Raw genomic sequence first — 15,005 nt, forward strand, 5'->3', positions numbered from 1 at the left:
GTGCTCATGAACCTGGTCATTTCTCTTCAATCACCCCAAAATGAAGAGCATTTGTGTTAGAAGGAAATGAGAGAAGTCAGCATCCAGAATCTGAATCAAGGTGAACCTACAATGCTCCCCAGAAGAATAATAAGTGTCAGCTGGACATTTGCTGTCTAATCGGAGATGCCTTAAACCCAGCTCACACTGCAATTTTAGCCATGATTTAGCTGTCTGATATCCTAAAGGATTTCTATAATCCTATGCTAAAATCTATAGTCTTTGATTGGTAGTTTCCGACAGGTTAAAATTTGACCTCCAATGAAATTCTGGCAATATTTTGTACATTGTCATGCAGTGTGACATCTCCTATTACAAACAGCAATCTTTCTTCCTTCTTTCTTTAGGATACAGGAACCGAGGCTTGGCAGCAAGCCATAAGGGCATAATCAGCCTACACAGCAACACACCTTTTACATATACCTGTGATACACACACACACACACGACCATTTGTGAAAGAAACCCCAACGCCACTCCAGCCCTAGGCACTCAGCTCCTGCAATGAGCAAAACTCAGATTAAACACTTGACAGTCACTATCACTATTACTTTGGAAAAGTATGAAACGCCCAACCCCTCGACTAACCCGCAATTGACATAATACTTAAAACCATCAAGACAATTCAAGCAAAACAGCAAAAATTCATTACCATTGGAACACGTTTGTACAGTCTAACAAGTACAATCCTAAACTACCTACTGTATCTTAATTTGCGGAGGATGAAGAGAAAGCACACAGAAATGACAGTTGAGAAATAATAATTTTTAAGAAATTGACCCCGAGTTAAATTTCAACTGTCCCAGATAAGGGTGTGAATACTTATGCAAGTAGCACATGTTTCTGGTTGCTGCATATGAAAATGTATTAGCCAAATCTGGCAACGCTGCAGAGCGGTAAGGCGAGCCGAAACCAAGTTAAGCTGTGGGTGGGGTCAAAGCACGCTGGTGGTAGTTTCTCAGACTGAAACAGGAAATATTCAGTTAAACCTGTGGATGAAAAGAAAACTAAAAGCCGATCTTCTTCACATCTCACGGTAAATTCTGATTAGAAGCTGTCAACAAATCACCAGGCTGTAAGCTATTTATTTAAACTTTTTTTTTTTTCGACAGACAAGCTTATCTGTGTAGCGATCTGGGTCTTATTTCATTACATAAAACGAAATTTGAATACTAAATGACTACAAAAGCACTGCACCAAAAGTCACAGTAATGGTAATCGGTAGGCTATTCAATTCACTTATTTTTTGTTATGATATATATAGTTTTCTATTTGATGTATTTAAGCTCAAGTGCCACTTGTATGTTATATTGTAGTATGTTATATTACCATTTTTGATAATTAAGCAGCATTATTTCATATAGGTCATGGTGTGGTGTGGGAAGGAGTGCACAAAGATAACAAATAACAAGTCTTTTAATAAATCAAGGACAGATTTTAGACAGAAGGGTAGCCACCACACACACATATATATCATCAATACCAGACAAACTTGCACTGAACAGAATAAAACTGACATTAAATGATGAGACACACCTGAACGTAATGAACTGATTAACAAAAGAACAAAACTAGGTCACACAGAGCACATGGGGAATGAAAACACACACAAAACAGTCCAGGGATGAAGACGTTACTTGTCTTTATTTGACAAAATAGTGTCCTAAACACACTGCACTGGGCTGCCTGCTTGGTCTTCTCAGAATGTCACCATCTTTACGTCAGCATGTGAAACACAATGTACATAACTTTTTCAGCTTACATTGGAACCTACATTGTAACATTTGTGAACAGTATACATGTTAAATTTGACAAAAAAAAAAAAAAAAAAAAATTCAAATGTATCACCTCATATCTTGATTAAAGCAAAGGCAAACTTTTGATATACAAGATATGGTGAGAAGACTTTAAACCAGCTATGCATTCTCTTTGCCATTAACCTCACTGTATATTGAGGTAGGCTACTTTAATGAATCAGAATACTGTAGACCAGGGATGGCCAACTTTGATAGTGACCGAGGACCAGTATTTTTTCTCCTTTATACCAAGGGGCCAGATTACTCGTCTTCCACGTCTTTACATCTTTTATCTTACTTAATATCCTTTTTATTGATGGAAATTAAAGGTACATTTTTTTCAAAGGTTTCAGCTATAAAACTTGTGCTATAACAATGAAATTAAATGTACATACAGAGGTCATTTTTTATTAGTGGACGACAGAACAAATTAAGAGGGTCGTTAAAAATGGTTTATTCAAAGAATAGTACCATATAGCTTACCATATAATAAACTGGCATCTGCAGGATTATTTTAACATCCAATTTAAGAACTTTCAAGACTTGCACTTCATTTTTAAGAAAAGTCAAAATAATCACTTATTATCAATTATTTTATTACTAATTATTGAAATTATTTTATTAAATAACATTATATCTCTGTCTCGCAATTGTTTCGATTTTTAGAATGCGTTAGTTTTTTGTCGAGCCACATTTAGAAACGTGTAGCAAAACCTTCTTGTTAAAAAAGCCAATGTGTAGCAGTTCAAGGGCTTGTTCGAGATGAACTATATTAGCCTGCCACCTTCTGGAGAGAGCAGCAGGTGGAATTACTTTCTTCTCTTCATTTGTGAGCTTTATTAGAAATGAATTGTTAGAATGAGCATGCAATACGTGTCGTCCTTGTCATCCCAGAATCTGACCAATGAGAATAAAGTGCATCGTCATCAAGGCTCTCGCTTAAACTGTAGGCATCGTCTCGTTGAAATGGTTACCCAACCCCAAGATGCCTGTTAAAGATCTCTTGATCTGGAAAGCCTCTGCTGTCTACAAACGTCTGGCAGACATTCTTAATCAGAAACATCTTAAAGACATCTAACAGACATCTATTTGACATCTAAAAGGAGACGTCCAATTGTATAGCAGATGAGCAATTTTTGGGAAGTGTCCGATTTGACTTCTCCATTTTCAACGCCTCCCCCGAAACCCAGCAGAGCTGAAAGCTTAAACGCAGTACTACTCAAAACGTCACATTTAGGTGGATTACTTTTCTGGATTCCTGCTCTCCAGTGTTTATATCTTGACATAGTCTATTATTTATGATGTAGGAACTATCAATTAAAAAAACGTTTTTTCTTTAACTTCCTCTTACATTACATTAGTTAGGCACACCAAAATATTATAACCTTTTTATATACATGATATTTATTGTCACTTTCAGTCCTGAAATGTATCTCTAAAATGAGTGCCGACGAGGAGGATGTTCAGAGAGAGCACCAGAGAGCACCATATCTAGAGTCCAGCTGTGAGATGTCAGTGACCTCTGACCCCAGGTGAGGCGTTGACAGTACTGCAAACATGAAACCAAATCATAGTAATATAACAGATTGTCTTCTTCAGCATACAGTCTCTGAATCACCTTTTTCATAATCATATCATCAGAAGGAGACAGACAGCAGCATCTCCAGCATCCAGCTGTGTGTCCATGAAGTGTAATGAATCCGTCGGTCATCCTCCTGATTTCTGTAATGAAACAGTGACCTCTCACCCTGTGTGAGTATAAACAGTGAAAGCTGATGAGATGTTATGTATTTATAGGCTATGTTTAAATGATTAAAGGAATCTTTAAAGGAATTACTGCACTTAATCTGATATTTTAATTCATGGTTCCTATACCAACATTTTGAAACATAAAAAGCTAACTGACAATCATTTTGTAAATTTTTCAACATAAAATTTGTATAAGATTTGATCAAATTTTAATTGTTTTGTCGTTAATGATGTGTAGAAATGCTATCATTTAAATGCAACATATAAATATTTTAACCCTGACACAATTTTCATAATTTTGGCTTTGATTACCTAGAATAGAATAGACATAAAATGCTCAGGAATTATAACTATTTTTATACACAGTCCCCAACATTTTGAGGGGCTCAAATGCAATTGGACAAAAATATATAATCATAAATAAAATGTTAATTTTTCCCTTTGTTGAGAATCCTTTGTGGGCAATGACTACTTAAATATAGATCTTATGTGCATAACCAAAGACCAGTAAAATGCATACTCAGTGTTGAACATTTACAGTATTATTTACAAAACTATTCAGAATGTTAAATAAAGAGATTGAAAAGTAGGTGAAAAAATGTATATCAATATATCAATGAATATAAACATGTAACCACAATAGGTTAATAATAACAATAGCCTAATAATAATAATAAAGGCAATCAGCTAATAGAATGGATAAAAATGTTTTCTTCTATTTTATTTTATGTATTTTATGTAATATTTATTCATGATAAACTTCATTTGAATGCTGTCTACATCACACACAATTCTTCCTAATTTGCCACTACATTGCCAAGCAGCAACCTCCCGGTTTTTCTTGTGATTCAAGCTGCAATTCATCGAATGTTAAAATGCTCCACTTTACAGCCTTTATTTACAGCCTTTAACTGTGACTTCTCTCCTTAGTTTTGATATTATAAAACACTTTCAGTTTTCTTTCTCCATAAACATTTCTGGACATATCTATATTGATTAGTAACGAAATAGACCTGTTTTTCACTAAAAATCGAATTTGGAAGTATATACAACTTTGTAAAGAAAATCATTCCACCCAAAAAAATCCAGTTTCTGTTTGAGTACATAGTAAAGAACACTCAGTTGTTGCTTGTTCTTTTCCTAAAATTCTGTAAATTCATTCATTCTTGAGAAAAGTTGAGAATTTAAATGATCTAGACTTAAAATTCAAGTTCTGCTGTTTATAATGATATATGGGACAATAATGCTGACTGCTAGGATCTGAAAAAACTAAGAAAACTGCAGGTGTGTCAGGCACCCAAAAAATGCTCATGGCTTTAAGGGTTAAAGGAGTTTAACATACAGTGGCAACATAAACACAAAAACTTCTGCACAGCACTGCATATTTTCTATCTTAGATTTTAGTTTCACATACTTTCACAATGTTTTTTTCTGTTTGTTGTTCTGCTTTTCTGTTGCTGTTTCTCCAGTGACGAACGCAACGATCTAGTGAAATCTGTGAATCATCTAACCACTTCCTTAGTGGAGATCAACATCATACAACAAAGAATAAAAGACACTCACAAAACATGCATGAAGAACAAATATGAGACCTTATTTGAAGGAATCACACAAAAGAATCAAACCCTTCTGAACAGGATCTACACAGAGCTCTACATCATAGAAGGAGAGAGTGAAGGAGTCAATGAAGAACATGAGATTGTACAGATTGAGAAAAATCCCAAAACACAGCCCTCACAAGACACTCCAATCCTTTGCAATGATATATTTAAACCATTGCATCATTCAGGATGTGAGGGAAAAAAACAAATAAAGGCTGTTCTTACTAAAGGCATTGCTGGAATTGGAAAAACGGTCTCTGTGCAGAAGTTCATTCTGGATTGGGCCGAGGGAAAAGCCAATCAGGATGTAGATTTCATGTTTGTGCTTCCATTTCGAGAGCTGAACTTGATTGAAGAGCATCAGTACAGTCTTCACAGACTATTGCTGGACTTTTATCCTGAACTTCATGATCTGGATTCAGAGATTTATGAGGAGTGTAAAGTTGTGTTCATCTTTGATGGTCTGGACGAAAGCAGAATTGCAATGAACTTTTCAGACACTGAGAAAGCTTCTGATGTTACTGAGATTTCATCTGTCAGTGTGTTGATAACAAACCTCATAAAAGGAGATCTTCTTCCTTGTTCTCACATCTGGATCACCTCCAGACCTGCAGCAGCCAAACGGATCCCCTCCCAATACATCAACCGCTTGACAGAAATACAGGGATTCAATGAGTCTCAGAAGGAAGAATATTTTAAGAAAAGAATCAGTGATGAACATCAAGCCAGCAGAATCATCTCCCATATCAAAAGATCAAGAAGCCTCTACATCATGTGCCACATCCCTGTCTTCTGCTGGATCTTAGCCACTGTGCTTCAAAACCACCTGAACCACAATGACAGTGCAGAAATCCCCAAAACTCTTACTGAAATGTACATCCATTTCCTGCTAAGTCAAATTAATACAAGGAATCAGAAATATGAAGAGAAGGATTCAGAGAAGATCCTAAAGTCAAATAGAGAAATGATTGTGAAACTTGCTGAACTAGCTTTCAAACAGTTGATGAAGGGCAATGTGATGTTCTATGAGGAGGACCTGATTGAGAGCGGCATAGATGTCACTGATGCCTCAGTGTATTCTGGGATTTGCACTGAGATCTTCAAGGAGGAATCTGTCATTCATCAGAGAAAGGTCTATAGCTTCATACATCTGAGCTTTCAGGAGTTTCTTGCGGCTTTCTGTGTGTTCTTCTCCCATGTAGTCCAGAACACAAGATTACTGCAGTTATTTTTGGGTCATAATTATGAAAGGTACAGGTCTGAGTACAAATCTCTGTGTGAACTACTAAAAACAGCTGTTTATAAAACCCTTGAGAGTGAAAATGGACAACTAGATCTTTTCATCAGATTCCTCCTAGGCATCTCACTGGAGTCCAATCAGAGACTCTTTGAAGATTTATTGATAGGAACAGTGAACAGCTCGGAGAGCATTACAAATATTACACAGTACATTAAAGACAAAATTAAAGATGGACGTAATCTCTTTGCTAGAAAATCTATTATATTGCTCCTCTGTCTGCTTGAAATGAAGGATCAGACTCTGTACAGAGAGATTCAGGACTTTGTGAAATCAGACAAACACTCAAAGAATAAACTCTCTCCTGCTCACTGCTCAGCAATAGCTTACATGCTTCAAATGTCAGAGGAGGTTCTGGATGAGCTCGACCTTAAGAAATACAACACAACAGATGAGGGTAGAAGACGACTTTTACCAGCTGTGAGCAACTGCAGAAAAGGCTATGTGAGTATTGATATGATGTTATTCAATATTATTTAAACTATTTATTTTCCAGTTCAGGTAAACCATATCTACATAGCTACTAAGTCTGTGGTATTGTGTTGTTTACACAATGTTCCTTCTGCAGATGCTTGAGAGAAGCAGTGTTAGCAATGAAAAACTACCAGTAGGTTCTACAAAGAAATTATAGTGTAAACTATATTAAGCTTAATACACCCCCCTAAGTTCTGCCTTGTCTATGAATCATAAGCAGTGTCTCAGGACAAGCTGTTTTCAGAATCTTTAAAATAAAGCGACATTGTATAAACCTTATTCATGACTGCTGATGGACTTATTAGAATGGTCATACACATTCCTCAATGTTAATCTTCACACTACATTTAACTTACATTTAAAAGCAGAATTTAAGTTTGAAATGTCAAGGACTCAGGAGTGATTTTCTGTCATATTAACAGCATAGACAGGTATTTTCCCCCAGCTGTTAACAGTGTATGTATTTCACAGGTTCAGCTCATTAAGACATGAAAGAGAACTTAGTTTAATACTTCCATCCGACCGCCACTCTATGTTCACATGGTTTGGATAGTTTAAATCAGAACCATAAATCAGTCTGTAAGTTTTAAACCTGACCCTAACACTTTGTCGCCATATCTGTTGGTGTCAATCGTTCATGTTGGTCAAAATACACAAACAAACTCATTGTGAAATTTTTTGTCAGCCATCACAGACATTCACGTTTAGATGAGATTAGTTTCTCAGAGGATCACTAAGATTACCGCCAAAATTTTTTTAATTTACTTTGGAATTACTACAGAAGTTGGAATAGGGTTTAAAGTAATCACGAACTCTCTCTGTGGTTCTGTGAGATCCACTTACAATATTTTTACAATTTTAACATAAAAAACATAATAATAAAATGCTTCGTTTGAATAGGCGTGGTGGATTGTAGACTCAGAAGTAAACAACCACTGCTCTGATTGGCTAATAGTTTTGTCCTGGTATGTTTGACAAGTTTATGTTCCTTTGATATGCCCTCGCTATGTAGCTGCCTTCAGGTCATCTAGATCAATGTTGATTGGAGCGTAAATGTTTTCATGTTACAGCACATTAGTCATCAGGTAATTGCTAATTATGTTAATTGTTTTATCTTCTACCTCTGTTGTAGACTTGCAGGCTGTAACCTCACTGCTGAGTGCTGTGACATTGTGTTCTCAATTCTACAATCACCGGACTCTCTTCTGAGAGAGCTAGACCTGACTAACAATAACCTGCAGGATAGAGAGAACAGTCCACAGAGTCAACTGGAGAGGTTTGTTATTTTTGAAAATAATGTACTGATGATGCAATAAATTGACATCAACTTCATGCTTTCAAAATTTTGTACACTTGTACAATTTTACAAAACTTTACAAAGCACTAACAAAACCAGATGAATATATTGGGTTCAAAAGGTAGATGCCCCGAGGGAAGAATATTTTTCTATGTTTGGCTGATTGGTGCTCATGGTGGTGATTGCCCCACTTCAGGTCCTGAGAGATGGTGGTGCCCAGGAACATAAATGGCTTCACTGTTGTTAAAGTATTGTCCATGTTATTGAATAAGGGGAACGCAGGAGTGTTTCTCCTGAAGTCTTCTATCATCTCCACTGTTTTAGCATGTTAAGCTCCAGGTTGCTGTGACTGCACCAGGCAATTCTTTAACCTCTTCTCACATCATCTTCACTGATCTTAAGTACAGGTGTGGGGGTTACCTGGAGGTGTTAAGAGTTGTGCAGAGATATGTTTAAAAGCAGGTGTGGGGTGTAAGACCGGGTTTGAACCTCCAATAAAACTGCAACTTGTAGTATTTTTATTTTTTTTAGGCCTTTCCATGCTGATGCCATGTCATTGGAAGATAACTGATACTCTAGCTTTTTAGTATTTTTAGCTTTTTTACTTTTTCTTAGCCACTCTGATCTCTACTCTGATTGTTTGTGAATCTCGTCTGAGTGTACAAGATAATGTGAGCTTGTCCAGATTCAAACGGTAAAACACTTCAATCACTGCAGTCTAAAAAGGCTTGTAATGCCTGCTCTGTTTCATTAGTTTATCTCTTTACAGTCCAGAGGTTTATCTGTTTACAGTCAATCAGTAATCAGTGAGTCCCAAAGCTGCTCTAGTAAACACTTACAACAATAAATAGGAATAGAAATGCTTACAGTTGATAAAAAGCAATTTTAGCACTGTACAACACATTTTATTGATGCAAAAGCATGTTCCTTTGCCACACATTTTTGCCTGCTGATTCTGCATCGCATCTGCATTTTGTTGGAGTGGAGATTCTCTAGATGGATGCTAGACTGCGTCATTTGAAATCCGCTCTGAAAATGCTTTAAGAGCGTGCCGGCTTGCTTCCCCCACTTGCGCATTCTAAAGTGCTACTCTGTCTATTACAATGTTCAGCAAAATTACTGAATAGTGAAAAACTAGAAAAAGATATTGTGGTGTGTATTCAGCAATTCATTCGACAAAACGGATTGTGTTTAAAAACCAAAAAACTAACGAAAACAAGACAAGCACCATGGATCCGCACTTTGAGAAGCTTGATAAATAGGGACCCTGGTCTTCCAGGTGTCACTTCATCACAACAGTACTTTACTCAGTCTCCCTTGGTTTGTATGCATCCTTTGGAATTTTATTGTGCTACTCAACTTCTCTCTCTTTATCGGTTGCCAGTACAGCTGGTAGCTGAATAGAAAATCTGGGTCAATAGTATCCTAATAGCAGAGTGCCCACAAATATGCATTCAATTTTAAGGTAACAGCAGGGATTGGCACATAGCTTATGTCTCTAAACATTATACAGGTGATGGCAATGAATGTTTTCCAAGCTCCTGTAGTACAAGTTTAGATTGAGTGATGCTGAATAGCTAGAGTGCAGCATGGCTTCTATCTATACTGTAATACACATTCAGATACGCTGGATAGGGGTGAGCGATATGGCCAAAATTTTAAAAATGTTTCTTAATTTTGGTCTATACGATATAATTTATATATCAGTATGAACAATATAAAAAATCCTCAGAAAAACACCCACAAAAATACCCCTAAACAGATTTCTGTAGTTACAAACTCCTGAAAAATGTATGTGACTCTTTTATAATATCTATATATATATATATATATTAGATACTAAATTAAATTATTGTTCAACTTTATTTGTATTTAGCAATCAGAAATTGCCATCAAATAATCATAAATTCTCAGAACCACTGTATTAATATATATATATATATATATATATATATATATATATATATATATATATATATATATATATATATAATACTCAATGTATAGAAAAGCTAGTAATGTATATTGAAATACTGAAAATGTGTTGAAACACCAGCATTTAAGACTTTTAAAATTGTTTTCAGTCCTGATAAAATAATTAAATTATATCATTATTATCATTATTGTAAAACATTAAATCTGGCCCTCAGTAGAAAAGCAGCTAATGGGAGAGAAGATAAGGAAAGCAGGGAGTAGATTAGAAACTAGATTGATTTTAAACGTGATTATTTTAGGGGATTTGTTTAAACAAGATTAAAATAAATGTTGCATTATTTTGCAACATTATTTTGTTAGGTTTAGAATTTTACCTTGGAACCATGTGCTTTCATTACAGTTTTCAGGTGGCCAAAGTGTTGAAGCAGACCCAACATAAACATTTTCTGTAATAGAATATTAGCCAATCAGCTAGGACAAGTGGACAATGCCAAATACTACCAGTCCAAAGATTCTGAACAGTAAAATTGTCAGTGTTTTTAAAGTAGTCTCTTTGGTAGGTACTGACTCCAAAAGTTTGAATGGGATAGTGGATAATGCAGGGTCGCCAGGTTTTCACAACAAATCTGCCCAATTGCTATTCACTTGGCTACACTAGTATGTTACAAAAACTTATATATAAAATAAATGCTGATCTTTGAATCTTTTTATTCATCAAATAAACCTGAAAAATTTACTCAAATGTTTTAAATATAGATAACAACAACAACAACAACATGAATAGTAGAAGTAATAATACTAATAATAAATGTTTCTTGAAAAGCCAATCAGTACATCAGAATGATTTTCTGATGGATTATGTGACAATGAAGGCCAGTAATGACGTAAAATGAAGTAAAATGTAACTTTGATCACAAGAGTCAACGGTAACACTTTATTTTGATGATCCCTTTTGAACAGTCTGTTAACAATAAGTAACTTTGCACCTACAGGTCAACTAACTCTAATTAGAATATTAGTAGACTGTCTGATTAATATCTGCTAACTCTTTATTGTGATGGTCTCCCAAAAGACATTCTACTGACTATAAGTAATTTTGCAAGTGCAGTGTAAACTTATTCCAACCCTAACCCTACCAGTCTACTAATACTTTAATAATACTCTAATTAGAGTTTATGTAGGTGCAACATTAATTGTATTAAACAGAATTTGTTAAATCGACCATCAAAATATAGTAAAACCGAATTACATTTTAAAATATATTCAAATAGAAAGCAGTTATTTTAAATAGAAAAAAAGTATTTCATTATATTACTGATTTTGTTGTATTTTGGATCAAATACTTGCAGGCTTGGTAAGATTTCCATAAAAACAAAAAATCTTATTATATGTTATTTTTTTCCTCTTCTTCTGTTATAGAGGTGCATGCTGTAATCACACTGATGATTGCTGTAAAAGTGCACCTTCAGTTCTACAGTTAACAGACCCTCTTCTTGGAAAGCTGGACCTTCAGGAATCAGGAGAGAATGGTCCACAGTGTCAACTCATGAAACTGAGGTATGTGATTTTTTTTAATAGTGAAAAGCATTTAGTTACGATGGTATCAACTTAAGTGTTTTTCAAAATTTACCATTAAACAATCAGAAATTCAGTAAAAAAAAATGTTATGTGTTATATATAACTGTTAAAAGCTAAATTGCCCCTTTTCTGTTTAGACTTGCTATCTTCAAATACCTACATAAATCATTTGAAGATTTCACGTTCTCTTCACAACCTTCAAATTACCTGCAGAGAGAACCATATAACAATGATCAGCAGTATTCAGGAATGGAGCTGCTCTTTGCTGGTTTGACGAATCCTTACTGTAAACTGCAGATTCTGAGGTATATACCTTTTTTAATACAAATAATTATACTTTGTCTGTATAGAGTAAAGGAATGACAGTAATGTTACGGTTTAGGGGAGAGAATGTGTTTGTTGTTGTGTTTCGCTTACCTGTTAACACAGAGTTTGTGTTTTTTTCTTATTGACATTTTCATTTAACTATTTAAATCTTTTGCTATAAAACTTGCCATTTGTTTCTATTTCACACGAAGTACAAGCATAGACTGCATACATAGGTTTAATTAAAATTTAATAATAAACTTTATTTTGATAGTCCACTTCAGACATTCTACTAACAGTAAGTAACTTACATGTCAACTAGCACTCATTGGTAGACTGTCTGATTAATATCTTCTACACCTTTATTTTGATGGCTCCACAGCATACAACATACTGACTATCAGAAGCTTTGCAAGTATATGTCAACTTATTTTACTAACTCTAAACCTACCCTAACGGTCTACTCTGAGAGTTAGGAGACATGTCGTTGCAGATGAATGAGAATTAGTTGACACAAAGTTAATTAGTAGAATGGAGCTTTAAATATTTATTCTTCTTCTTTCTGTTTAGACTGGCAATCTGTAATCTTACTGATCAATCATGCAAAGGCTTGGCCTCAGCACTTCAATCATCAGACTCCTCACTTAGAGAGCTGGACCTGAGTAACAATGACCTGCACAATTCAGGAGTGAACATTCTCTGTTTTGGGCTACAGCGTCCAAACTGTACACTGGAGATACTAAGGTATTATAGCAAACATTGTATAAAACCTTTATGATAGACAAAACATTTCCTTTGTAATGTTTCACTGAAATTAATGCATTATCATTGTAAGCAGCTAAGTCCACTACTTTAAGCTGCTGAGGGATGCTGGTCGGTGCTTGTAAATGGACGCGCACACTTACATTTATATTAACTCGAATGTCCACACAAGATATTAAAATGCTCATGGTTGTAGATTTATTTTACCCATTACTGGTCTTCATTTCCATATGGCAAGAATCCAAACAAACAGTCAATAAATCCACCTGTCCATCACCTTACAACTTGTATAGTGGTACAAACACTTTAGCGTAGCGGTCAAAAAACTGTGTGCACCTTCCCTCCAGCAACACCTGTCACCTGAGGGAAGGTTCCCACCTATATACTGTGCCCAACCCACCAAGAGTGACCCCTACTGGACACACATGCACACAATCCAAAACAAGCCCATAAAATGGCTCTTACAATCATTCCAAACTATACTTGACGCTGTTTCCTCACAATGCTAAGTTTCTCCACATTAAACGGTACATGTCTTGGCAATGATGCACAGAGGGTACAGGAGCAATTTCAGCATGACAATGACACAGCAGTTTAATAAATATTATAAATAGCTACAATTGTTGAACATTTTCTAATAGTTTAAAAAATCTAGTCTGCTATTCCTTAGGCATACCGAGCTGTCTGATGTTCCTATCTAAGCTTATAAGTAGCTGAAATAAGCACAAATGTCAAAAGCACAGAAAATTGTTTCCGTTACATAGTTGTAAAACATGTTTCAGTGTTGGGGTCTTTACTATTTATGTGTGCATGTCTCTGTAGATTATCTGGCTGTATGGTGACAGTGGAAGGCTGTTGTTATCTGGCTTCAGCTCTACGGTCAAACCCCTCACATCTGAGAGAGCTGGATCTGAGCTACAATCACCCAGGAGATTCAGGAGTGAAGCTGCTCTCTGATTTACTGGAGGATCCAGGCTGTAATCTAGATAAACTTAAGTATGTTGCAATTTTTTTTGTTTATTTGGAGTTAAAAGTGTAACACTCTGCCCCATCAGCTGAGCAAACAATGTTAAAACAATATTTTACAATATACAATAACAAAAATATTTTTTCACAAACAACACCGAACTGAAATAACACAACATATACATAGAGCCCTTAGACTGTTAAAAGCTTAGAGACTGCTGGTTCTTTATCAAAAAGCAGTCTTGAAGAAACTTCATGTGTTGATAGTCCATTTGTTCACCTATGTATATACAATCCAAAGTGTTATAACACTGTGCAAGTGTCCTGGAAGGGAAAGTGTCCACCAAGGGTACTTCACAATCAAGTAAATGATATTGACTAAAGTCAATAATATATAATTATATAAGTTATATATTAGATATACTGATAAAATATACATTGTTCACTTTTGTTTGCTTTTTGTTTGCTTTTACAGTGTGGGTCATGTTGGAGAGCTTATGATTACTGCAGGACTACACAAGTGTAAGTTTACACACACACACCTTTTATCATTGTTGTTCTGTTGTGTTCTAATTCTCTCTTATTTTTCTCTGTGTCCAGATGCCTGTGATCTCACACTGGATCCCAACACAGCAAACGTTCATCTCTGTCTATCTGAGGAGAACAGAAAGGTGACACGTTTGGAGGAGCAGCAGTCATATCCTGATCATCCCGACAGATTTGATTTCTTTCCTCAGGTTGTGTGTAGAGAGAGTCTGACGGGACGCTGCTACTGGGAGGTTAAATGGAGCGGGTGGAGGGGGGCTGTTATATCAGTGGCATATAAAGAAATGAGCAGGAAAGGAGGAAGTGATGATTGTAGGTTTGGGTTCAATGAAAAGTCCTGGAGCCTTGATTGTTCTGATGACATTTTCACTGTCTGGCACAATAAACTTAGCACTGACATACCTGTACCGCACTCCTCCAAGAGAGTGGGAGTGTATCTGGACTGGGAAGATGGCACTCTGTCCTTCTACAGCGTCTCCAAAACACACACACTCACACACTTACACACATTTTACTCCACATTCACTGAACCCCTCTGTGCTGGATTCAGGGTTTTTACTGATTCTTCTGTGTCTTTATGTCAGATGTGTTAATCACCTCTACACGGTCAGCAAAATAACTAATAAAAATTGTTAATGTTTTTAAAATTATTAATATTTT

The 15,005-nt window shown here is 35.7% G+C and overlaps 1 protein-coding gene and 1 long non-coding RNA gene across 3 annotated transcripts; one reads left to right on the forward strand and one right to left on the reverse strand.

Moving 5' to 3' along the window:
- The first annotated feature begins 622 nt into the window (after positions 1-622).
- On the forward strand, positions 623-14,992 carry LOC122328881 (NACHT, LRR and PYD domains-containing protein 3-like). The gene is made up of 11 exons (XM_043224943.1): positions 623-1,113; positions 3,255-3,366; positions 3,476-3,586; positions 5,053-6,929; positions 8,096-8,231; positions 11,607-11,744; positions 11,903-12,070; positions 12,642-12,815; positions 13,656-13,829; positions 14,275-14,321; positions 14,400-14,992. The coding sequence occupies exons 2-11, from the start codon at positions 3,275-3,277 to the stop codon at positions 14,936-14,938; spliced, it is 3,456 nt and encodes a 1,151-aa protein (XP_043080878.1). The 5' UTR covers positions 623-1,113; positions 3,255-3,274; the 3' UTR covers positions 14,939-14,992.
- Positions 11,565-14,469, reverse strand: LOC122328884. Of its 2 annotated transcripts, XR_006247848.1 has the most exons (3): positions 14,342-14,469; positions 11,926-11,972; positions 11,565-11,694 (listed from the first exon to the last, which is right to left on the reverse strand). It is a non-coding gene; the product is annotated as an uncharacterized LOC122328884 (long non-coding RNA). The 2 variants fall into 2 exon arrangements; XR_006247849.1 differs by lacking the exons at positions 11,565-11,694; positions 11,926-11,972 and adding an exon at positions 13,835-14,123 and having other exon boundaries at positions 14,342-14,440.
- Positions 14,993-15,005: the final 13 nt, after the last annotated feature.

Source organism: Puntigrus tetrazona, chromosome 23 (assembly GCF_018831695.1).
Source record: "Puntigrus tetrazona isolate hp1 chromosome 23, ASM1883169v1, whole genome shotgun sequence".
Lineage (NCBI taxonomy): Eukaryota > Metazoa > Chordata > Actinopteri > Cypriniformes > Cyprinidae > Puntigrus > Puntigrus tetrazona.